Source organism: Nyctibius grandis, chromosome 13 (genome assembly GCF_013368605.1).
Source record: "Nyctibius grandis isolate bNycGra1 chromosome 13, bNycGra1.pri, whole genome shotgun sequence".
Taxonomy (NCBI): Eukaryota; Metazoa; Chordata; class Aves; order Nyctibiiformes; family Nyctibiidae; genus Nyctibius; species Nyctibius grandis.
The window spans coordinates 15,449,534-15,475,007 of NC_090670.1; the positions used below are offsets into that span (position 1 = coordinate 15,449,534).

The 25,474-nt window shown below is 43.4% G+C and overlaps 2 protein-coding genes across 7 annotated transcripts; one reads left to right on the forward strand and one right to left on the reverse strand.

The window, feature by feature from the left end:
* Positions 1-1,034: 1,034 nt before the first annotated feature.
* Positions 1,035-7,976, forward strand: PGRMC1 (progesterone receptor membrane component 1). The gene is made up of 3 exons (XM_068411947.1): positions 1,035-1,477; positions 3,620-3,775; positions 5,933-7,976. Exons 1-3 carry the CDS (start codon positions 1,159-1,161, stop codon positions 6,031-6,033), a joined length of 576 nt encoding a protein of 191 aa, XP_068268048.1. The 5' UTR covers positions 1,035-1,158; the 3' UTR covers positions 6,034-7,976.
* Positions 7,977-9,918: 1,942 nt separating this feature from the next.
* LOC137669674 (A-kinase anchor protein 17B-like) lies at positions 9,919-22,407 on the reverse strand. Of its 6 annotated transcripts, XM_068411915.1 has the most exons (8): positions 22,362-22,400; positions 21,113-21,209; positions 20,113-20,196; positions 17,283-17,405; positions 15,203-15,439; positions 13,061-13,958; positions 12,440-12,604; positions 9,919-11,858 (listed from the first exon to the last, which is right to left on the reverse strand). In XM_068411915.1, exons 5-8 carry the CDS (start codon positions 15,290-15,292, stop codon positions 11,722-11,724), a joined length of 1,290 nt encoding a protein of 429 aa, XP_068268016.1. In that variant the 5' UTR covers positions 15,293-15,439; positions 17,283-17,405; positions 20,113-20,196; positions 21,113-21,209; positions 22,362-22,400; the 3' UTR covers positions 9,919-11,721. The 6 variants fall into 6 exon arrangements, with proteins under 6 accessions (XP_068268016.1, XP_068268012.1, XP_068268011.1 ...); XM_068411911.1 differs by having other exon boundaries at positions 12,440-13,958; positions 21,113-21,205; positions 22,362-22,407; XM_068411910.1 differs by having other exon boundaries at positions 12,440-13,958.
* Between the last annotated feature and the right edge of the window lie 3,067 nt (positions 22,408-25,474).

Below are 25,474 nucleotides of genomic sequence, written 5' to 3' on the forward strand. Positions count from 1 at the left end.
TGCAAGGTACACTGCATTTCTTCTCCATGTGTGCCCCGAGTGATATTACTCACTTGTGCAGAGGGAACAATGATACTCTGACTAGGTTTATGTTCTTTTTCAAGGCTGGTGAGGACACAATTTGCAGAGACCATTAGTCAGACACAAAACATCACTTCTGCTTTCTCACACCTGATACAAAGGAGCAGATGACACCAGCAGTGCTTAACTGTATTTAGGGCTCCCGTTGCTCCATGTGAACACCGTATCGAGTAGATACATCAAGTTAGTACTGCCTTCATCTTAAGTTTTACCTCACAACAATTTCCATTGAAAAGCTTGAATAAAGAAGTCCACGACTGGACACTTTTTCATAACAGTACCTTGTGGTTTCTGCTTCTGTGGTTTTTGGGGGCTGGGGGGAGTATTACCTGAATGGGAAAAACCCAGAAGTCTGGTAATTTCCTCCCTTTTCTCCTGCTTTGAGTTCGCCACCATCGTATTCCGAAAAGATACCGCCCCGCCAGGAAAGCAAAGATGCGCCCTCGCACAGGAGTAGCGAATGCGGGGAAAGGACCGGCTGGCTCCCAGCAGGCCAGCGCTGCAGCTCTGACACGGGTCTAACGCAACCCCGAGGTTATTTTTGCCAAAATTTCTGTGAAACCGTGTGCCACGGAGCTGCCGCTGCAGCGGCCTGACCTGACCTGACCTGCTGCCGCCTCAGCGGGGAATGGCGGCCGGCGGCGCCCTACGCGGAGCCGTCCTCGCCTCAGCTGCGCGGCGTCCCTCGCCGGGCCGCGGGCTCTCCGGACGGCCCTCGCCATCGCCTGCCTCACACCACCATCTACTGTCGGAAGTGGGTGAGGAACCGGCCGGCACTGAGCTTCCCCTCAGACAGAGAGCGGCAGCCGCGCCCTCAGCCGCGCCTCAGCCTCTCCCCGCCCTCAGCCGCGCCTCAGCCTCTCCCCGCCCTCAGCCTCTCCCCGCCCTCAGCTTCTCCCCGCCCTCAGCCTCGTCTTTCCTCCCGCCGCCGGCCCCACACGGCCGGGCCGCCCCCTCAGCCCGCCCGTCGGCCGCGTCCCGCCCCCTCAGCGCGCTGAGGCGGGCTGGTTCCTCCTCCCTGCAGCGGCCACCGCATCGCGCCTCAGAGCCCGCCGTACCGGAGCGCAGCCGAGTCCGATGGCCCACGAGGAGGCGGCGATGGCCGGCGAGGAGGCGGCGGCCGAGGGGGGCGGCCTGCTGCTGGAGATCGTGGGCTCCCCGCTCAACCTGAGCCTGCTGGGCCTCTGCCTCTTCCTGCTCTACCAGATCCTGCGGGGCGACCGGCCCGCGGTGCCGGCGGGTGAGGCGGACCCGCCGCCGCTGCCCAAGATGAAGCGCCGCGACTTCACGCTGGCGCAGCTGCGGCCCTACGACGGGGTGCGCGACCCCCGCATCCTCATGGCCATCAACGGCAAAGTCTTCGACGTGACCCGCGCCAGGAAGTTCTACGGGCCCGGTGAGCGGCGGGGGCCGGCGCCGCGGCGAGCCCAGGGTGGAGGGGCCGGGCCCAGCCCGGGGATCCCCGGCTCTTTGTGCTCGGGATCCGGCCGGGGCCGCTGGCCGGAGGGATCACGGGGGCCTCGGCGACTTGGCCGCCGCTCGGCTCCCGCGGGCAGGGCGGCCTGCGCCGCCCACCCCCCTGCTCGGGCGCCGGGGCCGGAGGGTCAGGCCCGACTGCGCCCCGCCGCGGGGCCGGTGCTGGCGGGGGAGGTTGTTCCCTGCGGCGCAGGGATCGGTGTGCTCCGCGTTAATGCCTAACCCGCCTCCTGGCCGGCGAGATAAGCGCTCGGCTAAGCTGCCCGTGCCCTCTCGCCTGCTCACGATCCGGAGATTTGGAGAGGATTCGGCTTGCTTAGAGCTGGGGAGGGTGTGCGCAGCTCGGCCTGTGACAAGATCGCGCAGCCAGCAGCGCTGGGAGACCTGCCTTCCTCGGTGAGGCCGGGGGCAGGATTACCGCTGTTGCCTGGGCTCCAGAGTCGGGCCTTGGTATTGTAAAAAAATCCGGCTTTGCCAGCCTACGTTGCTTCATTATTCTCTTTATTTTCCCAGGGCAGGTTACACATACCACAAGTACCGTAAGAAGTTGTGCCGGGGTTGGGTTGGGTGGCTTTGTCGGCCTCGGGTGCCTTTGCCTGATGCCAGGCAGCAGAATCAAAGTGTTCTCTCAGTGTTTACGTTCCATTCCCAGCTTTTAGTGGACATCACTCTCTTGCATAATATTTATACTAAATACCTCGCAATTTAGATTAAACCAGCTTCCTATCAGGAGTGGAGGCAGTTCAAATATGCAAAGATTGAATAAGCCATGAAGAGGTTTATAGAGCAGCTACTGATGAGGTGAGTGGGAGTATGTGCACCCAGATGTAAGAGTTTTATCACCTCTAGCAGGGCATAGGTTTTTATTTTTAACAGAGGCCTCCAGTTAAAAAGCCTCACTGAGGCTTGCTAGTGTGTACCATGATCCATCTGGCATAACCACTCATGAGCTATCCAGACCCCTGGTAGCTGCAGAAGTGAGCTGCCAGTGCTGCTCGGAGACAAGGAGAATATGCAGGAGACACCACGTATTTGGAAGCATAACGAGATTATTACTTTTGGTCCAAACATAGACTGGAGACTGTCGCTGAATGATGCTGGACTGTAACTTTGCATTCTGCAGCAGTCAGGATGATATGTACAGCTGAGTTAGAAGTGCGGTTTTGTATTTGTGCAAACTAAAAACCACTTAAGGACCATGCTTTGGGTGCTGCTTTCCTTGACAACAGTAAAAGCTGCCCGTTGTATTTAATTTTATAATTGCTGAATGGTTCATTACAGTGTCTGGCTAGCTTGGTTTTAATTTCAAAAGAAAAGTAAGATTCTTTTGATGAATTTAGGAAAATGCTGACTCTGGGAGGTGTGGAAGATGGCGTGTTCTCTGGAGTAACCAGAGTTCACATCTAACTTCTTTAAGCTCCCTTAAGAAGAACTTTCAGTGTCTAGTTGCAACATGTGATATCTCATTTTCAGCTTGTCATGCAAGCAAGTTAATCATTAATGAAGTTTAGCAAGAGTCTGTCTTGATAAGATATCTCTGATCTACTGTGAGTTGCATGTTTTGATCATTTGAGTTCATCTTGCTTTTTGAAAGGTTTAATATATGTTTCGTCCAAGCTGGTAATTTCTAGTATCTCACATTTTCTGTCAAGTCATCCTTTCAGCTCTTTAAGTCAGGAGCATCTCTTAGAAAACTTCAATTTCAACTCAGACTTACAAATCTTTCCTCTGCTCCTCTTTCTGAGGATGTGCTTCCCAATTTGTATGCTTATTCTCACCCTGTTTGTATGTTCCATGCACCGTTGTGTGGTTCCTTGTTCTGATGTTTCAGCAAACTCAGTATCTCTTCCCATGTTTTTTTTTCTTGTCCTCTTCATCTGTTTTCCTTTATTGCCAGGTAGAATAAAACTTAAAAACATTTCAGAAGTTTGAGGCACCTCTGACCCACACACAGGTCAGGGTAGGAACTCATCATCTGTTTCAGTTTGGGGACTCTGATCCGTTGAGATCATACAGCATCCGTTACCTCTGTCATAATGCTGCTTATGTTTTTATTTTAAAGAGGGCCCGTATGGGATTTTTGCTGGAAGAGATGCATCCCGAGGTCTTGCCACTTTCTGCCTGGATAAGGAGGCTCTGAGGGATGAGTATGATGACCTCTCTGATCTCAACGCTACACAGCAAGAGACCTTGAGGGACTGGGAGTCACAATTCACTTGTAAGCAATTTTAAACCTATTTACAAAGAAGTAGCTAACTAGTATGTAAGAAGGGAAGCAATGGTTAAAAGGCTGTTACCAGCTGGAAGCATCAGTCTGGAAACTTACTTTGAGTTAATACCTCAGCTTACTAAGTATTACTAGAGTTACTGTTACTCAAAAGAATTAAGAGAAATGTCAGGTTTTCCTTCTGCTTTCTCCCTCCCTCTGCTCCTTACAGAACCGTAGGAGAGACGGAAGCACTCTGTCATAGGATAAGATCAGTAAGACCACCCAAAAAGTTGACAGGAATTGGAATTAAGAGCATGTTTGTGATACCCTTAAGACCCCATCTATAGAGACAATTAGATTTTAATGCTCTGAAAAAAATGAAGCTTATGTCCAGTTCGGCTTCTCAGAAATCATAGTAACATTTGAATTACTACTTCTTGGGTTTTTTGATTTTGAAGACTGTTTAAACTAGGCCTTTTCCCCTTGGAGCTCTTGATATAACTTTTTTTACCCTAAATAAATTATTCTGCATGGCCTTGCTGGTGGCTTTATCAGATTTTATGGACAACTGTATCCAGCTGCCTTTCTCCCCCAGAAGGTGATTAGGAATGGGCAAATGCCACCTCTGCGCTTGCAAGCAGCCTGGTCATTACCGTGCCAGTGATGGCCAGGGCGGCAGAGCAAAAAAGGCAACTTGCACACCTGAGATGTTTGTTCTAAAATGAACAGAAGGAAGTCACTTTCGTAGTTGCCTTGTTTTTCTATACTTAGTATTAAAAGTTTAAAAAGGCAATTCCAGCTGTTTTGTGTCATGTGCCTCAACTTGCTGCTCAAAAAGGAGAACTTCAACTGACAGTTTTATGGAAATTGCTGTGTTGACCTTGTACCAGGGCATGCCCACTGGTATGATTTTTTTTCTCCTTTTGTGTATCTTGTTGATGAAAAATAATTCCTCCATCTCTCATGATGCCTTTTAGGCAAGTGAACACCAAAGGGATTATTTCTACTCAGATAAGACAAAAAATAAATGTATCGTTTGTCTGTATTAATTTATATTTTTATATATATATGTATATGATGGAAATTTCATATACAAACAAGCAGTATAGTGGAAATCAAGTGTTTTTTGTTTTTAAATCTAGTGTTCAGTATTAAAGATTTACTATCACTAGCTAGAATGGAGCTTTCCTCCACATAATGTCATTAGAACGTCTCAGTTCTGACCTAATGTGCCCCTTCTATTTTGGCGCTCTTCCTGGCTTAATCAAGACTGTTAATCATGCCACACTGAATGGCTGTTTTGTGATGCTAACAAGTATGTGGTGGAAACCAGAACTACACTACCAAATATCTGACCTAAACTAGTGTTTAAATCTGCCTTTTCAAGACTTGGGCATCAGGACTGACAGTGAATATGCTCTTTTTATTACTATGTTTCTAGTAAATTTGGCAATTAGTTGCTTTAAATTCTTATTAATTATAACCACAATGCTAGTCCAAAATACTTGTAGTCAGGCATCTTTTTCTTTGTTGAAGTTGACAGATGGGCAACATAGCTTGACACGTATATGATCTTGGCATTTTTACATGTTCAATAAGAGATATAAAATAAAGCAGAGGCTTAGCTGCATAATCGGATAACAGATCCGGTTTTATCTTTGGGAGAAGGGATCTCTCTTCTGTCCTGTTGGATATTTCAACATATATTACAAAAAATAAAAGCCCTTGAAAGTTGTGTACATGTGTGGAGATATGTATATGCGTGCACTTGTAATACATAATGTAAATATTCTGATAATGCCCTTGGTTGAAAAACTAGCTTTGACATTGGCAAGAGAAATAATCTAATCCAGGATTCTGTTTCTTTAGCTGGATGAGTCCCTCAGTTTACACATGTCTTTACATTCATTCATCTTTTGGCTTAGGCAATAGAAGAAGAATTATAGTGATGTTCACTTTGCGTGTTTCTTACACTTACTACAACATTAACAGTAGTTCAGGTAGTTGATTTCAGCTTTTCTCCTTCCCCCCAGTGTCTGGAACAAGTTGTTGAGAGCTGTTTTATTGTAATATAGGCATCTTGTTAATTCAGGAAACAAACATAGGAGTTAAAAAAGGTACATCTTCAGGGCAGAATCATGACTTGGATTCTATTCTTTTTCCCAGTTAAGTATCACCATGTTGGTAAGCTGCTGAAGGAAGGGGAGGAACCCACCGTATACTCCGATGAAGAAGAAAAAGATGCCCAGGATGCAAAAAAAGACTAGAGCGTGCAGTGAGGAACAATCTATTTTTGAATTGTAAAGGATCATTTGTAACATTCCACTTCTGTTCTACAAGTTGCAACAGCAGCAATGCTTACAAAAGGTCCAGAGTTACAGTGAATTGTTTCTTTTCAAAGGTTTCCTTTTCAAATTCAGTGGTAAACTACTAAAGGTCTAAGATCTGTCTTCCTTTAAACCTGCATAATCTGACGTATGAACAAAAAATGTCTGTGCAAAAGTAATTGCACAAAAATGTCTGTGCAACTGCAATTTTGGCAATAAAGGACTATTACTGGTTTTCTTCTATCACCATTTAGTGCAGAGTAGGTTGAAATCCAGTTTTTCATTAACAACCTAGCACTGTGGACACAAGCACGAGAGTAACTTCACACGTGCAACACAAATTCCACTAAATCTTGTTTGTGTGTGTTTTTGTAGGATCTGGGCCTCGGGTTGTAATTCCTTTAGAAAAGGGACTATATTTTACTTGTCCATGAAACATCATACTAATTTGTGGTGCAATGTAATTCAATACTACATAAGATAATTTGGCTTTTAAGGAGTTACATAGTGGCTCACAGATGAAACACTAACTGCTTTAAAAAAAGATGGTTTTTGAGAGGTTAATCACTTTTAGATACTTACAAAATTAATAAGGACTGATTAATACTTGATGTATTCAGTCATGCATAATTATGCATGGATTAATATTCTTTGTTTACTTTTAAAGCACATCTGAAGTGTTACAAAGGTTTAGATATTGAGTGTAACTAGGCATCCCTAAAACCCAGGTACACCATGAAGTGTAACTCAATTGGACTACTATTCATTCACTTTTCCTCTTAGTAAAACTCTTCTGTGGATTTTAATGAAATTATATTAAATGGGAAAAACCATTTCAATGAAATGATATTAAATGGGGAAGATCAGCTGCTCTTGATTCCTACGCCTAAAAAAGATGACTTGCTGCTATGGCATGATTAACAAGTGCTCTTCCACATGCAGCTTCAACTAGCAGAAAAATGCTACTGGGCAATGTCACTTCTAGAAGTTTCCTATACAAAATAAAATAACATGGTGTAAGCTGTTTCTGTGTTGAGGCCTTTCTTGCTTTGGAACGTTGCCATTAAAAGAAACAGCGCAATCTCTTGCATAACCAGCAATGCTATACCTGGGGGACCTCACCTTTGAATTGCTTTTTACTTATTTGCTCTCTTAGCTTACATCTACGCTTAATTACTAGGTTTGTTCCAACTGTGTAACCTAGTCTCCTACCAGAGGGGGCTGGGTAAATGGATTTGACCAAGGAAAAATGTAAACATGTTCCTTCATTATCCAAAATACTTCTGCAAGACTTTCTCAGAAATTCCAAGGAGATAACTAATGATTTGCTGATCACTCGTAAACGTGTTTCTTGTCCAGGTGGTTCTACTTGGGTGCTTGTCTGGTATAGTTCCCTGTATTTTGTTTCTCCAGTTTGGCTGTTCAGCTGAGTTGTTTCAATTTAGCAACACAACCAAAATGATGAACTGAGTCCTGAGTGGGAAGGTGTAAACTAGGCAAAATTGTTCGGAAGTCGAGTGCATTGCACAACAGCAGCTTTCATAAACAAGTTGACACAACATGTTAAAGTGCCTGAGGCCATCTGTGGTGAGAACAAATTACTTTCCCTCAGTCCTAACACTGTCATGGCATTTCTTTTGCTTATGCTGGGCCTTCAAATGAAGAGTGTGGGTGTTTGAGCCAGGTAGCTTGCGTAAAGTGGTACTGCATGAACTACCTAATGAAGGTCTAGAGACAAATGTAAATCTTGTCATGACCTTTGTGTTGCTGTTTTATTTTTAGAGACATTTATACTCTTTGCAAACTACTACTAATGGTTTACCTCAAATTGGAAATGTGCTTTTTTATTTGTTTAAGGCAGAAAATAAAATACTCTTGCATAATGGTGGTGTTTGTTTTTATTTACTGCAACTAACTATGATACTTAATCCTCTCCCAGTATTTTAAGTTTTGTTGTCTTTCTCCGATGTCTTACATTATCCAACACATAGAATATGATATGTTCTAACTGAATGCCTATAAATGCAGTTCTGTAGTGTAACTTTAACAGAATATTAAACATAGAACATGTTCATGTTGTATAATATGCTTTGCTGTTACAAAAGGAGAGTTAGGTGTAAAAAGGCCCAAGTAATTGTTAATGCTGAGCAAAAGCGGGAGCTTTGGAAGGCTGTCCTGTAGTAGAACTAGACTAGGCTGTAACCTGCCCTGCAGTGGACCCAACCATCTGACTCTTCAGTTAGTCCATAACGTATCCTGAGGAACTGAACACTATTTTTCTGTACATTACAACATGATGCATCACAAAGAACAATAATAATAAATAAAAACTACACAGAAAACTGGCAGTAACACAAGAAAAAGCTTAATGTTCAGCATCCTTGCCTCTTGGGAAGGAAGTATTGCACTTTGGTAAGGAAGTATTACACTTTGGTAAGACCACTACTTTTTCAGAGAAAACAAAGATAATTTACTGTGAAGGGGAAGAAGTGAGTCACAAAAGCAGCAGTTTCATGAAGCAGCAGGCATGGATTTTATTTTCTTCTAAAGGGCTGGAGAAAATGGATGGGGTTTAGCTTCTTTTTTACTCTCTGGTTCATATCGACTTGATCCCTTCCTTCAACAGTGACTGGCTGCAATGACTAAGTGACAAGAACTGTGCCAGGAGCTTATCAGACTGTACGTTAACCAAGTAGGACACGATGACCAACTCAGAGCAGAGGCTGTCAGCAATCCCCCTCATCTGAAGTGTCCAAACACCCATTACTTGTGGCTGTCACAAAGGCATACTTGAGGAGCTCTAGGACAAATCCAAACAATCGAGGAGCATCTCATTTCCAAGCAGTTCTGGCATACTGTCAGCTGCTTTGTAAAATTCAGATATTCTTTTATCTGGACTCTGCCTGTTCTTAATCATCTTTATTAGCTCTTACTTCATGCTGTTTCAGTTAAACAAAAGTTCAGTAATGAATGCTTACATCGAGAGTTACGTAAGGGGTTCTACAATAGGTGAGGCGTTTCTACGCGTTGCCTGGAATCTCTGGGTTAAGAAGAAAGGGCTTTATATCATAATTGCTGTATTCTTGTATTTCAAGCAGATGGACTGATGTAATAATGGGCATTGTGCATTTCTGCTTTCAAAACAGCCTGTAGGATTTTGACTTCAGCATTCAGCACGAGGTACAACCAACTGCCCATGTATTTCCGACAACAAAGCTCAGTTCAGACAGCTCCCCTGAGAAGCCTTCTGTTCCCACTAGCTCTATGAGGAGGCATTTTCATTAGTTCTGTACGGAAAGTCAGATTTGATTGCAAGATCTGCAGTCCCAGGGCCCCACTTCGTACATGTCAGACTAAACAGGGTTTCCATAAAAAAAAAAAAAAAACAAGCTCTTGAAATGTCAGCTGAGTACAACAGCACACACCAGGCTCAAACTGAAAGGTGTGAAATTATGCCAGCAATGTCACACAATTCCATTGCAGAACTATATAAATGCTGCTTTTAATGCATCTTTTCACCTGTTAAATGTTCCAATTGTCTAAATATTCTGTAAAACTATTGAAATTTAATCTACAAAGCCATGTATTTTAATAGTTTTAAAGCAAACTGTTATATGTATCTCTGAAGATTAGCCTTCAGGATAATAAAATTATACTGAGCAGTCCAGTACATGAAAGGATGGGGCTCAAATTAAGTGTGTCAATAGGAAAAGTAAGGAATTAATATTAAAACACCTGAAAACGGGTTCTAAATAATCCCACCTGTAAGCAAATAGGAAACACAAAAGTTCTGTTTCAGTATGAAGATTACAATGGTGTCTCACATTTTAAAGTACACACGTACTTTATTTACTAACAATGTTTTACACAGAATGAGGACTCAGAAGATTTGCTTTATCAGTTTCAATCAATACAGGTGAATGCAAGGTGCAATTACAGAACTGGTGTTTTTATTTGTTATTGAATATTGCGACAACATGTTGATAAAACACTGGAATTTACACCGAAGGAAATCTTCAGTTCCCGCTCCCCCAGCTGAACAAGAAGAAATACTTCCTCACCTGTAATGGAAAGGCCTGTCTCATGGGAAATGGGTACTTAGGGACACGGAACTGTCTATTGATTGACAGAGGGGGAAGTTTTGTCATCTTTAATCCACAAATACTGCGTAGAGAAAAACTACCCTTGGTATGTCATATCAGTGCAACTGAAACATTTTACACGGTCAACAAATACAACAGTCGATTTTCATTATAACTGTATAAAATACTAAAAAGGAGACTTAAGAGGGGCATAAAAGTTCTCCAAAATAGTCAGAAAATATTTCTGTCAAGAAAATAACATCTTTTTAGATAAAAGTAATAGATTAACAGTACTTGGAGTAGCAACTATTTGTCATTCATGATCCTGAAAAGGCACTCAACATCTGAACATGTGAACAGAGAAGATGGATAAAACCTGGCTTAGAAGCCTGTAGAAATCACCAGTACTGAACACTGGGGGAAAACCTATCTATCATGAACAATTACGTGTTTTTTTTTTTAATTGCTATTTATTAGAGCAGAAATTACAAACATGGGTAAGATTCTAGGTAATGAAGGCAACATTATCACATTAACTTAGTATACCAACATGTAATAAATAAAGCATACTAAAATGAAAGCTGAAATAATCAGTGTATTGAACTTGCACCTAGTCCTCTATATCTTGCTAAAGGACTTTGTCCAAAAGCAATTGTGGCTGTCTTCTAAATATAGCCAGCTGAATAAATATGGGTATAATGCAAGTTCCTAGACTGCGTTTTCACATTTTTACCTACATGCAGCACAGGTCTGACAACATTTCACAACTCCTCTGGAAATTATTTGTAAGCAAACTCATACTAAATAGCTATCTCACTACACGGGCCTTCAAAATCTTGTGAACAAATTTGCAACCTGCAGATCTATGGAGGCTGTCAGCACGCTGACAAGCACTGCCCCTTCACTATCTAACATTGACAGCTTTGCTTAGACCATCATTCAGATGCCTGGAAGCACTACATCTCGCACAAGTTCAGTGAAATCCTTCCTCCCAAAGACCAGCAAGTTTTCAGAAACACCTCTTGAATCGTGAACAGAAAACAAGCATTTTTCCAGCGTGGGTTTTACAGAAGATGGGATTTTTTTCATATTTGGAAATCTATTACTTCCCACAACTGAGTATAAATGTCCCCCACACTTTCCAGTCCCATCATTTTAACAACCTGATTGATGAGGCACTTCATATGCTTGCTCTAGGATTTACATAGCTATGGTTTTTTTCCCAATGACTCATTATTACTAAATACCATAACTTTGATATCTACATGGTTCCCTACATTTATTTAATCAGAGTATAACACTCTGAGATCTCAGTCTGTACCCTTTCAAGTTCTTAGCAACTGGTTTGTATGGCCCTGGGAAAGTTTTGGTCCTCTGGTATCCAAAAGGCAAACACAGATTCTGGTTTTGTAGCTCACTACATATTCTAACCGGAGGAATTACCTACACAAAAAAAACCCCAGTATTTCATATACCTTTTAATGGTCAAAGAGCTTTCTTCTCCCACTTCTATATAAAAACTGAAGAGCTGTTGTATAGCAGCTGTTCAGCATCCTCTTCTGGGCTCTGCTCCACAGAAAGTATCTGAGCAGGGGTTTGTCTGAATTATCTCAAGAGGAAATAGAGGGCATCCTCTGACATCTGCATCCATCTCTCTTCTCAACATTAATTTCCTCTCATCTCCTGTAGATAAGTATATGAAAAAGTTACCTGAAATGAGCTTGTCAGTGGGCAGGGAGGGAAAGGGTCTGGGGAGGTAGCTGTAAGGTATCCGCCAACAAACTGAAAGCATAGTAAATGTGAAAGGGCTGTAACAGCAGCCAGAAACGTATAAATCCTGTATGGAGATGACTACCTATATATAAATTCTCTAACTTCAGACAGTACTTCCTACCCAGATGTACCACATATTGAGTTGCTTAACGACATTTCAGTTGTCTAAAGCATGTTAAGTTGCTAGCATGCATGTTGTTATTAAGAGAATAACCATCTATCTGCTAGTGCCCATGACAAATACTTTGCTATCCAATTAAGTAAACAAATACTCCTCTTCAACTGCAGCTGCACGTAGTGTTTCTGAGCTAAACTGAACAAACCTTTAACTGCAAAGAAGTCGCGCTCTTTTTTTACACCATGTTTATACTTTTTAAAACTCTTTTTAAAAACACTTACCATTCATCACTGTAAGAACTGTAGCAACTAACCTCACCTGCCAGAGACCTGTCAAATCCAGTCACCTTAGTTCTGGTGTCCCTCTTTCTCACCTGTCCTCTGGAGGGTCTCCTGAAGTGCTGAGCCATCATGAGGGGTAACATCTGGAGCTGCCATGGTGGCGTGAAGTGTCTTGAATTTCACTTTTTTGTGGAACATTTTCTTACATTTTCTTTGTATCTTTCTGAGCGACTCCAGGTGTGTGCAACTGTCTGTCTCTGAAAAGCCACATTCATCAGATAAAAGATTAGAATAAAGCTTTTTTCGCTTTTTCTTGATTTTGGGAGCATTCATCTCCTCTTCCCTGCATTGTCTCTCACCCTTCTGTCCTTTATGTCTTAATTTACTACTAGACCTCTTGCACGACTTTTTAAGCTGATGTTCACACTGCCTTGCCAAGCCCTCATGGACAGAATTAGAACAGAAGCTACATTTGCTGCTTTCCTCCTCTTGACCTTCCAGAGTTGCATTTTTAAAGTAAACCAGTAATTTTCTTTCCCCAGCTCTTGCAGGCAAGCATCCTTTATTACAATTGCTGTAAAGTTCTTCACACCGTCTTTCTGTTCTCTTCATTGAGCTGCTATGTGCCTCTCTAAAGTACTCTGAATCACTGATCTCTTCCAACAAATCCTTAAATCTGCAAGCAGATCTGTATGCTTTGTATGGTACGGTACCTTCATCGCTGCCATCTTCTTGTTTGAATTCCTTATCATGAGTAACAGCAGTGCAATCCAAAGAATGATTCAGTCCAGCATGTGGTAAGTTATCAACAGTGAGCGAGTCGTTCCTCTGCACTTGCAACTTTTTTGCAAGCCTACCGCCATAGGCTGTGTTTTCTAACACTGTGTCTGTTGATTCAAGCTCCCCAACAGTGATCACCAGTCTAGAATTATCATCGCTACTACAATTTCTCTTGTTGAGGTTTTGTACAGGACTCACTTCTCTGAAGTGCTGACCATGTTTGCTACTCAAACTGATGTCAAAACCATTATAATCATCAGACACCACTCTCTTCCACGAGGACTTGCTCTCAGTGTTTTTTGGCTCTAAGCAAACGCGTGCATAGCCTGGTGTCTGATAGTAGTTTAGTAAATAGTGGATGAATTCATCAGTCTCATAAATCTTTTGCTTTTTGCAACTGTCTTCATCAGACACTGTCTGCGCGTGAACAACACTCAATGTTGGGTAGTCCCTTCCATCACGAGATTCGACGACCCTGCAGTCTTGCGTAACTGTAATCAGTAAAGACCCACAGCCGAAGGAGTTGCACGCATCTCTGCCAGGCAGTCCGTCAGAGCTCGGGGCTGTAGAGGGATCATTTAAAATCGTCCTGACTATATGACAAGTAGATGCACGGAAGTTACTCACATCTCCTTCCTCACTAGATAAGCTGCCACCTTTCTGGGTTAACAGGCATTCAAACTCTTCCTTATGTTTTAACTCTTTGTGCGTATGATAATGGGAGTTAATCAGTTCCTGATGTATGTCTTTCAATGCTGTTTCAGAAAGGGCATTGTCCTTCCTTAGGCCCAATGAAGGATCCACTTTTTGACTTGCCAACTGTGCAAAATCCTTCAAATAAAAAAAATCAGGAAAATGATTATGTTCATTTATTGAGCACTATAAAGAGTGCTAAACTGCAAACTCATAAGGAAGCAGTCCCACAGTCAGAAGAATTATACAGGTGAAGGATAAGTTTAGCTTAGTTCAGAGCTCGATTGTACAATCTCACTATTCTTAAGTTAGAACTACAGATATTTCATCATCTCAGAAAGCTGCATTCTCAATTAAATAAGTGGTCCTTTCAACCAATTGATCTATCTCACTGCAACTGCATAAGAAAATATTTATTCTTTGTCTGACCACAGCATCACAATTAGTATTGCATGCAACAGTAAAATTAATACACTTTTGTAGATAGAATATTTTATTTAGAATAAATTGCTTTGTTATACATTGTTTTAAATGTGTCCAAATACAACCAACCAATCTACAGCTTTCCAAGTGATGAAACCAAGCAAATAAAAAGTTTATTTAACACATCACCTTCATAACTAAGAAGGCCAATGTCAGATGTTACAGGGCCCTAAAGTCGTGCAGAATAGCAAGGGTAGCCTCTGACTTCAACTTAGTAAATTATAGTCCTTTAGAAATCTTTAACATTAAGGATTGGGGAAAACATACACTTGTTAAAAGCTGCAAGCAAATTTTTACTCAGCAAATAGTGATGACAAAGCCAGGTTAGCACCCCTGAGAAATGAAAACCGAAGTTTTCATTTAAAACATTTTTTTAGCCCAAAGCACTAAAATAAACCTCCAAACATTAATGTGTGTGCAAAACACTCAAATTTTTATCACTCCTCTGCTGACTCGGCTGAATCAAACTTAGCTTAGTGTTGGCCACAAAAGAAAGGCTACTAGAAATGCAACTGGGATAATCCACATCAATTTAATTCTGTCACTTGCAGATCTGAGACCAAAACAAGCAGAGAGAGCATCGTTTGCATCCCCACCCCAAAACTCCTGGTTTGCAAAGCTGGATCAAGTCTAACAGAGCTGATACAGCTCTTCCAGACGTATTTTGATTCAGTAATGACAAGGCCTTGAACAAGCATCAAAGGCAATGTTTCTAGGTGGTAATGTACTACCTTTGCTCTCAGGGCAAGACTGAGAGCAGATTGTTACAAGACTTAGACCTCAGCAGTTAGTCCCAAGGCATTCTTCTGAATAGCATCAAGACATCAAATGTCTAGTAAATTATTCAAGCTCTAATAAATATCCTTCAAAATTTAAAATATGTTTTAAAATAGTCTTACTTTCACACGGTTTAACAGCACTGTAAGCAGTCTGACAGACTCCACTCTTCTCTGAGCTAGCAGGGATTTCCTTTCTTCCCATTCAGGCATATTCTCTGGCCACTGCTGTTCTTCAGCTGGTACCTTCTGCTGCTTTGGGGGATGTGTCTCATCTCCATCTATCTGCCTCTCTTCTCTCCTCTCGAGCTTAGCTTTCTTTTTTCTCTCTTGAACTTCTTTTCACCACCACGTGTTTTTCTAGATAATTATCAATATGGGACAATTTAGATGACACTTGTTTTACATTTTGAGTCTTGGAGAATTGGATGCAAGTCTCTGAAGTACTACTAAGATGCAACCAGTCGCCAAGAATCCGCATGTGGCTAACAAGGAATCGTTTGTTAGAATAACATGTTTAAAAAAAACATGGCACATAGATGACATGCATCCAACTGATGCACACGTTTAGAAAGTTCTTTGTGTCTTCAAACGGTTTGCATTCTAGGGTTTTCTTTATAAGTACTGCCAAGATGACAGAGTCACATCATCTTTTGTCTCCAAGGATACAACTAGAGACTAATCATTTGGATCTGTTCTTAAGTTACATTCTTAAGTTAACAAATCTCCCCTACAGATTGGCATGAGGATCCCATTTAAGAAAGATTACAACACTAATACAGGGATGTTTTCATTACTGCTGAGCAGTGCTTACACAGAGTCAAGGCCTTTTCTGCCCCTCACACCACCCCACCAGCGAGTAGGCTGGGGGTGCACAAAGAGTTGGAAGGGGACACAGCCGGGACAGCTGACCCCAACTGACCCAAGGGATATTCCATACCATGTGGCATCATGCTCAGCATATAACACTGGGGGAAGAAGAAGGAAGGAGGAGAAGGAAGGAGTGATGGCGTTTGTCTTTCCAAGTCACCGTTACGCGTGATGGAGCCCTGCTTTCCTGAGGGTGGCTGAACACCTCCCTGCCCATGGGAAGGAGTGAACGAATTCCTTGTTTTGCTTTATTTGCACGCACAGCTTTTCCTTTACCTATTAAACTGCCTTTATCTCAGCCCATGAGTTTTCTCACTTTTACCCTTCCAATTCTCTTCCCCACCCCACTGGAGGAGGGAGTGAGCAGCTGTGTGGGGCTGAGTTGCCGTCTGGGGTTAAACCATGACAAGGTGTCACTACTTTTTGGAAACCTTGTCCTGTAGAAAGCACATCTACTAAACACACAACATGACACATCACAGAAAACTCCAGAAAATTCAAGGAACAAAGTGTTCACATAAATAAGTGTTTAAAAATATTTTTTTAAAAATTTTTTAAATACGAAGGTATTAACAATGGAACCATAGCAATGTTTTCAGAGACCTAACATTACAGTCTCTACGCTCCACATTCTAAGTGTTGGGTTTTTTTAAGATATGGAGGTGTGTAACATGATTAATTACTCGTGACAGTTCAGGATGCCATCCAAACACATTATCTACATAATTAAAACTGTAATATACTACTATTACTCATTTGCAAAATTTAAGAACACTGCCCTGAAGATAACAACAATGAAAAAATAAGACAGAAAAAGGGGTAGAGGGAAAGATGCAGAAGTGTTCATCTCTAGCTTTGGACCTTCTAGACAACCGGGAGGCACCTAGAAATGTATATCACATTAATTTTACTTCAGGGCGTAAAGACATTAATTTGTGATGTTGCAGCATAGAGCAATACAAAAAGCCCACATGCAGAATCTTAGGCAGTCAAACTTCAGAGCCATTTGAGAGCAACAGCTCTCCAATTTCACTCCACGCCCATAGAATCCTAGAATAATCCAACTTGAAAGGGACCTCAGGATGTCTCTAGTCCAACCTTTCTCATAACCCAGACCCCTCCATCTGATGCCTTACACACAGAATTATCATGATGCTTTTCTTTCCGACAGTAACACACAAATTAAAAACTACACAGCACTGCTTCAAGTTCTCCAACTCCTGTTTCCTCAAAGCCTGGATTTTTACAGTAGCCACTCTTCCTGGATTTTACTTGGTATGAGATAGCATAACAAATCTCAAGAAAATGGGACATTCTCTAAAAATACTCTCACCTTTCAACCCCCTCTTTTTTTCCCCCTTTTTCGAAAGTGCTCCTTTTCTTGCAGCTTTAGTCTTTCCAGGCTTCTCTTTCTTACGGCTCCTTCACTAAAATGTCTGGTTGTATCAAAAGTCACCTGTCACAGAAGAAGCAGAATCAGACTTAGCAGTCCAGTTTGCTGTGTATTTATACAAACACAGACAACCTGCTGAGCAAATGAGATTCCCCAAGTGACTACCAAATACTACTACACTCCTGAGAATGTCTCTCTCCACCCTGGCATACTAGAACGTCTCTTCTGAAGTTCACACTGGGTTGTCAATCAAGCTCAAACACCCCACTCCCAAATGTCTCCTCCTGCTGTGACATCAGGGGCTCACAATCTGACATCATACCTTTGGCCAAACCCATTCCTGGCATGCTCTTCTGGGCAATCAAAGTTCAGTATGTTCAGCAGAGCATTCCTACCTGCAGGATTCGTGCAGTTCTGCCAAAACTAAAGTTCACTGACTCTTAGAGCAACATCTTTTGGACCAAATGCTTGCTTGCTGGCTTAAAAATTGATGAATTCTGTTGATGCGTGCTGCATTTAATCAGCTTCAAATGTCCAGATGTGAGCACAAGAAAACACTCAAGCAAATTGCGTCAAGGTCTATCTACACTGAAAAAATAAGTAATGTGAAGTGTTATTTCCAGCATAGAGGTATATTTTAGGGTCACAGTTTAGAAAAAAGTGTACCAAACCCTGTACCAAAACAGGGTACACCCTAATAAGTACTTACGGAGGTAAGCTATTAGGCAGCTGAAATTAAACTTACAGATTGCAAGTTTTCTTTTATAATGCCACACTAAGCATAGCACTTAAATGGATTCATCCTTCAACATACTTAAGCAGAAAGATACAGAGAAGAGAAAAGAAAGGGTACCCTTTACTAGCCAAGAACCACCTAAATTAGGGCAGCTGCTGCACTTCATGCTTAACAATAAGAAAACAAGTATCTTTCAGAGACACTCCCCAGCTCCTGAGCTCTTCTCCCAATCTCAGTGCCAACCACAATGAAAGTATTTACAACTTTTGCCTTACCCACACCAATTTTTCAGGAAATCAAAACAGTAAAATGCCATTTTTTGATTAAAGGACTTAAGTTCAGATGCATGAACTTCATATATCAGTATCTCAATATCCAGTACAAACAGGATAATCATAAGGTTTTTTCCCCTCACATGCTTAAGTGTCCAAAAAGTTTACAGAGCAGCTTCCGCTGGTTAGCAAGGACTTCTCAGGCCTAACTTCAAGGAAAAAAGGAGCAGAAGTTGACAAACCACCATCTGTGCCAGTTTCTTCCACAAAATCTCAGCAGCTAGTAACAAATAAAGGTTAGTATATTTTAATGCTGTCCATATGCTGTATTTTTCTTTCTTTTTAGCCACCATTTTAACATAAATACAGACTAAACCAAAGGAAAAAAAGATACATATACACAGAGAGCTGCAGGAGTGCCACATAAAAGCTTCCACTGAAGCAACATGAAAAAAAAGTCTGGAAGATCATTGTCACAGGTTAAAAACTATACTGCCACTACTTGAAAAATGCCTGTTTGCCTTCAATATAGGAATCTACCGGGGAAGACAAGCGCAGTGCAAGAAGCTGTCTGGGAAAGAGGGTGACTGTACTTTATTTAGAATGATGAAGAAAAAAAAACCTTACATACTGAAGGCAAAGCTAGTGTAATTAAAAAAAAAAACAAACCACAAAACAGGTCTCTCTGGGAGCAGGAGCTATACAACACAGACTGCAGCACTGAATCGCTCCTGTTAAGGAACTGCTGCCAAATGCACTCAGAATTAACCACAACTTTGTCAGGCAAGGCTGACTATCTTGGGATTAATCTCTGAATACAGCCATGTATATATATAGACACATCTTCAGTATCTCATACAAGCAAAGCAGATACACCCAAAGTACTTACTACAAAACTGAAAAAGCAAGTAGTCTCTAGAATCCTTCCTGCTCACCGTGCATTAAGATAAAGAGCTTCCTAAAGATATCTATAATGTTAGTATCAACTACACTTTTTCCATCACACTAAGATTTGAGGTGCAGCAGGTTAAAGCATCCAGGACACTGATGTTGAAACCTGCAGAGACATAAAAGTCAAGCCTGAAGAAGAGCTGGTGTACCCAAAAGCTTGTTCCGTTTTGCAAGTACATCTTCTATTAAACCAACTGATATTATCCTGCCCTTGCAAATCTTTCTTCAGTTATAGCCTTACACCATCATGGCTGCAACCACATTCCTACTACTGCAATAAATCACCTAAAAGTAAGCCAAAAGTCTCTTCACAGAGCTGAATAAGCTATAGTGGTTTGCCAGTGCAGACTATTACCCTGCTCCTCCCCACTCTTCTTCATAGCCAGAAGCTCTTCAAGCATCAGAAATGTAGTTCTCATCACATAACTGTGCGCAAAGCACAGAATTATTTACTGGCTGATCCACTGGCTTGCTGCTCAGCAGCATGGCCTTTTGGAATCAACCCTGAGATATTAATAAGCTGTTATCTTAACTTTAGGTTTTAACTGTTCCAACTGATAAATCCACAAGGAATCTGACATTTGACCCCTTTATCAAATTATTGTTTCCTTGTAGCCATTCTGCCATGGTCATAACATCAGGAATGCATTTGTCCTTGCACTAGGTTTACTACAATAACTGCAGGCTGAACTGCCCTTTGCTACCTGAATGCCTTTCTTCTGTGATCACGTGTTCTGATAACCCTGATATATACTCAACATAAAAAAAAAAGATGTTACTTAAATATATAAAAAGGAACAGAGATACTGACCTGGGACTCTACAGATCTGTGATCAATTCCCAGCTCTGCTGAGGAATTCCTGGGAAACCCAGTAACTTCCTATGTCTCAGAGGCCTAAAATAATACAGTATTTTAGAGCAGATTCAAGCTGATCAGGACCACAATAGGCCATCAGATCACTTACTCTGGCCTGTGCTAATCATATTTGGCTGAAGCACCTCTTCCAGGAAGGCACCTGGCTCTGGTTTGAAAACACAATGATACAAAAACCTGCCACTTCCCATGGGCAGTTTGCTCCATTCCTCACTCATTCGCCGTTTGAAACGGAAGCCACTTCCAGATGTTTTTTTCGCACACCTTCCTCTACTAGATTCACATCCTTTAGCTCTATGCAGTTTTGTGGGGGTTTTGGCAGTTTTTTTTCTCTTACATGCTATAATCCAGATGTGTCTCAGTCATCTTTCTTATACAAAATACACAGCTTGAGCTCTTTGAGAGCTCTCTCACAGTCCCTCGTTGTGAGGCACTTTCTCCAGCCCACGTAATTTTTGTTGCAATGTTGTACCACTCTCCAATGTAAAACATACGAATCCCAAACCTGCGCACAGTATTAATTTGGTCAGTGCCATACACAGCCAATTAACTCCTTTAAGCCTATTTTCTATCACCACTTAAACATACTCCCCACAACACTGCAATGGAAACCCAAACTGTTACTAATGTACTACAATAACCCTTTCATAGCCTTAAAGAAAACCACAAGGATAAATCACTAACTCTGAAATGATTTTTCTGAATGTCTGCACAATCCTTTTTTCATTGACTAAATTATGTCAGAACACCCTAAAATGTGTCAGTAAAGTTTATACTTTGAAACAAAATTAGGCTTTAGGGAGCCTAAAGCCTGGCAATATCTAACCTGAAACACCCATATAGTCCCTCTGAGCAAAATGCAAGCAGAGAGAATCATTTGCCCCAAAGGTCCCCCTCACATTTGCTCAACAGTACCGCTAGCTCAAACAGCTCTTACCATCCCCAGTTTCCCAGCTGGTCATTCATGCCAGGCCCTGGGCCATCGCAACTGTTTCTGAGACCATACCATCAACTGGGTCAGGAGAGAGAGCTAGCTTGGAGAAAAAAAAAAAATCGTATTTTGCCAGGTTACTTTTCAGACAGTTGGTTTCCCTGCCCTCATGCAGAGCGCAGCCCCTGAGCAGCTCCACCAACAGAGCCAAAAGAGAGCTCAAGGCAGAGGAAATACCTCAGTTCTTCAGAGGTGGGTATGCAAGAGCATCTACAAGCAAAGGGCAAGGTGGCAAGGGTATGTATTGATCCATAGCAGCAGAGTTCATCATGCAGGGAAAAGCATTTATCAGAGTCACTTGGACAAGTTTAAACAAGAGGTTTAAACAGATTTTCAACAGACGGGACCAGTTTATTCAGCTTGCTCTGTGCAAAATTAAGCAAAGAGCGGAGATGATCACAAGTGTTGCTGCTCACACAAACATCGCAATAAAAGGGGCGTTTTGGAGCTCAGGCTCCCAGCATCGCTGCCTCATGCTGCGTGTTCTGAGGTAGGGATACAGCAAACCACAAGCCAACCCCGTCTCCGTGGATGCAGCTGCTGCAAGGCCGCAGGTGCCCGAGCTCCGGGGGGGATCAGTAGGCACCGCGAGCCGGATCACCGCACCGCCGGCCGGCCGGAGCCCCGCGGCCAGGGCCCCGCTGGCGCCCACCCCTTGCCCAGCGCCCGAGAGGCGGCTTCAGCGGGAACTGGAAGCCGGAGACAGCGGCAGGGCCCGAACCACCCTCCCGCCCCAACAGCAAGCCCCGGTGAGGGTGCGGGGCAGCCGCCCCCGGCCACCGCCGGGCCCTGCTCCGTCGCCACCCCGGCAGCCGGAGGGGAGGGCCGGCCCGCCCAAGCCCCGGGCACGGCCGCCACCGGAGCTGAGCCCGACACCCGCCAGCCCGTCCCGGCACGGCCGCGGGCTCCGGGCAGCCCCACCGGAGCTGCCAGAAACCGCTCCACCTCCCCAGTGCGCCGGCGGGCGCGGGCCAGGCCAGGCCAGGCCAGGCCCGGCCGGCGCGGAGCAGCAGCCGTCGGGCCGCAGCCCCTTCCCCACACGGGCCGCGCCGCGGCCGCTCCTCGCCGCCGGAGCCCCCAGTGAAGTGCCTGTCAGCCGCAGCTGCTTCCCCCGAAGGAGCAGGGCACCGAGCCCAGCCGCCCGCCCCGCCCCGGGAGCGCCTCCCACAGGCCGCAGCGGGCCTGCTCCCCTTACCGCTCCGGCCGCCGCTGCAGCCGCGATCCCTTCCCTCCGCCACCCCGGGGCGGAGCACAGCGCACGCTGGGCAGCGGCGGGGGGACCCGCCTCTGGGGCGCGGCGCGGCCCGGTACCGCCCGCTCCTCCCGCCTCCCGGAGCGGGGCTGGCGGCGGCGGCGGCGGCAGGGCTGGCTGTCCGCCTTGACCGCAGGCCGGGCGGGCGGCGTGCCCATGGGGGCCATTTTGTGGCGGCCAGACCCCGGGGAAAGGGCGGCCCGGGGCGGCGTGGCTGTGTGGGGATTTCACGCGTGTTTTTGAGGAACGATTCGCACAGCGGGGCAGGGCCGAGCCCCAGGAGGTGCCGGCGGCTGTCCGGGCCGCGGCTTCCCGCCCCGTGGCTTCGCGCCCCCGTCCGGCTCTTGGCCCCTGAGGGCCCCCACGGCCGAGGCCCGTGGCCGCCCTGCCTGCCCGCCCTCGGCTGGTGCCCGCCTGCTGCCGGGCGTCTTCAGCGTGTGTGTGTGTTGTGTTAAAAAAACCCCAAAGAGTTACTCCCTCGGCAGCTGCCTCACTTAGGCGGTGCGAAGGCCTAGTTGCAGGGGTGCGCTGTGATACTACGTTTTTCTTTGTCCCATAACAAGGGTAGCTCGTCCAGCGCCGCTTCGTCTGAGCGATGTGTGCGGGAGGATTAACACCAGCTTTTCCCTGTCTTAGTACTAGCTTGTACGTGTTTAACCAGTGGAAACGCAGTGCCTGTGTCTCTTGGTACTGTACGGCAGCCAGCTCCCCGCAGCGGAGCAGCTCCCAAGGGGGTCAGCGCCTCGCCAGCACACTGTTGAAGGTACCGTCCGCACTTCCTGGCACTTGGTTGTTCTTTCTTTAAGGTCCCCAAGGAAATTAAATTTAGAGCAGTCATTCACTCAAATACTCCCTCAGTTTTCAGTGTTGTTTTGTCACTTGCGATCTCCCAAACACAACTGTAAATCATGGTACATTTTATATCCTTCCTCTCCCTTCTTAAAAACAGATACCTTATTTCTTCCCTTGTGGTAGTACAGTTGTAACTACCACAGTCAATGACTGTAGGACGCACACAAGGCTAGGGCTGCAGGGAGAAGTGTGTACCGAGCACTTATTTTCTCAGATGGTCTAATTGCTATGTGTGCAATTATAACCCGAGACCAATTGTTACGGGTATATTTAGTGTGGGAGTCTGTTTCTGTTACAACTTTGTGTGCCAAAAAGTATGTCTGCATTTTCTCACTATACAAGTTGATATGACAAAGATGCTACTTTTATCTACAAAGGTTTCTTGGGTCTAGTTTCCTTCTCCACAGTTGTTGGTTCTCCTTGCATTAGGAAGGCTTTCTGGGAGTCTATTATATGCTGACATTTGTTTGTGTTTATCTTAAAAGATAAAATTGTGTTTTGATGGTACAAAAGGTTAAATTTCAAATATACTGTCTCTTAAGTTACGTGATTTTTTTTCCTTTATACGTATATTTTCCAAACCCAAACAGGCAAACTGGAATTTGAGATCAGTTTGCAGCTGCAGGGTCATTGTATTCATCTGCTCCGTACCTGCTGCTTTTCCAACGCTGCAATAAGTTGAGAAACTTTAATGTTTTAACTCGTAAAGAAAAAGTCTAATATAGCCATACAAAGCTATTTCTTTCAAGATCTAAGAGTGGGGTACAGAAATAAGAGATAAGAAGATATACACCTACTAATTTAGGAGACAATGCTGTTAATATTTTGTTTTTCCTGTTACGAGAGTGGTTATACAAAAAGTACGTTTCCATTTTCTAACTTCATTGGCAATTATTTTGTAATAATGAAATGACAAATAATGAATAGAGTTTAAATTTTCTTTCATATTGAGCTCTGTTAAACTCTGCCACAAATATCTATAATTTTCTTGCTACCAGCACAGTGGGTTTGAGCCTTTTGGTTCCATTTTTTTAAGCTTGTGACTGGCATAAGAATGCTGTCTTCCTTTTTAAGCACAATGCTTTCCAACCAAACATTGTCACACCTTAGCACCTCCGCTACCAGAGGTACTAACTCACATAAATAAAAAACTCAGATTGTGCCTCCTGGTTGCAGAAAAAAACCCTGTTTATTACCTGTAATTAAGCAAATTATATGTAAATACAATCTATTTTATATTCTGTATTTCAGGGAGCAAACTACTGGAAACTGTGGTCTTCTGCAATTGTGGAATATCCTGCCTGCTAGGATCGCACACGTTGCTAGAGCAGTATGGTGAGGTGCTCTGTGAATGAACAGTAAGTTGTATTTCCTCTGACAAAGGAGACAGGGAAAACTGATGTTAAGGAAATGACTCTGGCAACGTTCTCATGTTGAGAAGTGCCATGTCGTACTAATTAAAAGTGTCACATCCAAAACTGATAAAAGGATGATTCACTTTTACACAGTGAATAAAGGAACTGATTCACTTTACACAGGGAATAATAAAACTATGGAAATCATCGCGACAAAAAAAATGGGAGACTGAGCAGCTTGCTTCAGAAGTGGATTTGATGTTTATAGAGGCAACAAAAAAATATGGAGTTGTTTTGCAGGTACGATTTTGAGCCAGTATTAACTATCTCGTTTTATGCAAAAGATATAACATCTGAGACATTAGAAAGACATCTTGAGTGGCATAATTATCCCACATCTCCCTCTTGCAGAATAGTTACACTTTTCTCTGCAACCTGCAGTTTTCTAGGCTTTATCCTATCTGTTACCTGCCTAGATTGTGCAGACCCCGGATTTGCTCTACTCTTACAAAAAAACTTTCTTCTTAAAACTGGACAGCAAGGAAAGGTGAAACCCTGCCTGCACAAGTCAGGTGATGTCTTTGAAAAGCAGTTTAGGAAAAACCGGTGCAAAGGACTGTGTAGGGACAGCTTTTTTGTTTATTCTCATTTAGCTAAAGTGGATTTGAAGTAAATCAACTTCAAAGCACATAAGCGTTATAGAATCATAGAATTGTTTTGGTTGGAAAGGATCTTTAAGATCATTGAGTCCAACCATTAACCTAACACTGCCAAGTCCACCACTAAACCACCTCCCTAAGCACCACATCTACTCGTCTTTTAAATACCTCCAGGGATGGTGACTCCACC

What these genes read in the sequence shown, in the direction of transcription:
- PGRMC1 (XM_068411947.1), top strand. Translation starts at nt 1,159, where the DNA reads ATGGCCCACGAGGAGGCGGCGATGGCCGGCGAGGAGGCGGCGGCCGAG. An exon ending in CAGGAAGTTCTACGGGCCCG is followed by an intron (nt 1,478 to 3,619) that starts GTGAGCGGCGGG and finishes TTTATTTTAAAG; the next exon opens with AGGGCCCGTATGGGATTTTT. An exon ending in CTGGGAGTCACAATTCACTT is followed by an intron (nt 3,776 to 5,932) that starts GTAAGCAATTTT and finishes TCTTTTTCCCAG; the next exon opens with TTAAGTATCACCATGTTGGT.
- LOC137669674 (XM_068411911.1), bottom strand. Translation starts at nt 15,292, where the DNA reads ATGCCTGAATGGGAAGAAAGGAAATCCCTGCTAGCTCAGAGAAGAGTG. An exon ending in TGCTGTTAAACCGTGTGAAA is followed by an intron (nt 13,959 to 15,202) that starts GTAAGACTATTT and finishes TTTTATTTGAAG; the next exon opens with GATTTTGCACAGTTGGCAAG. An exon ending in GGAGACCCTCCAGAGGACAG is followed by an intron (nt 11,859 to 12,439) that starts GTGAGAAAGAGG and finishes ACTTATCTACAG; the next exon opens with GAGATGAGAGGAAATTAATG.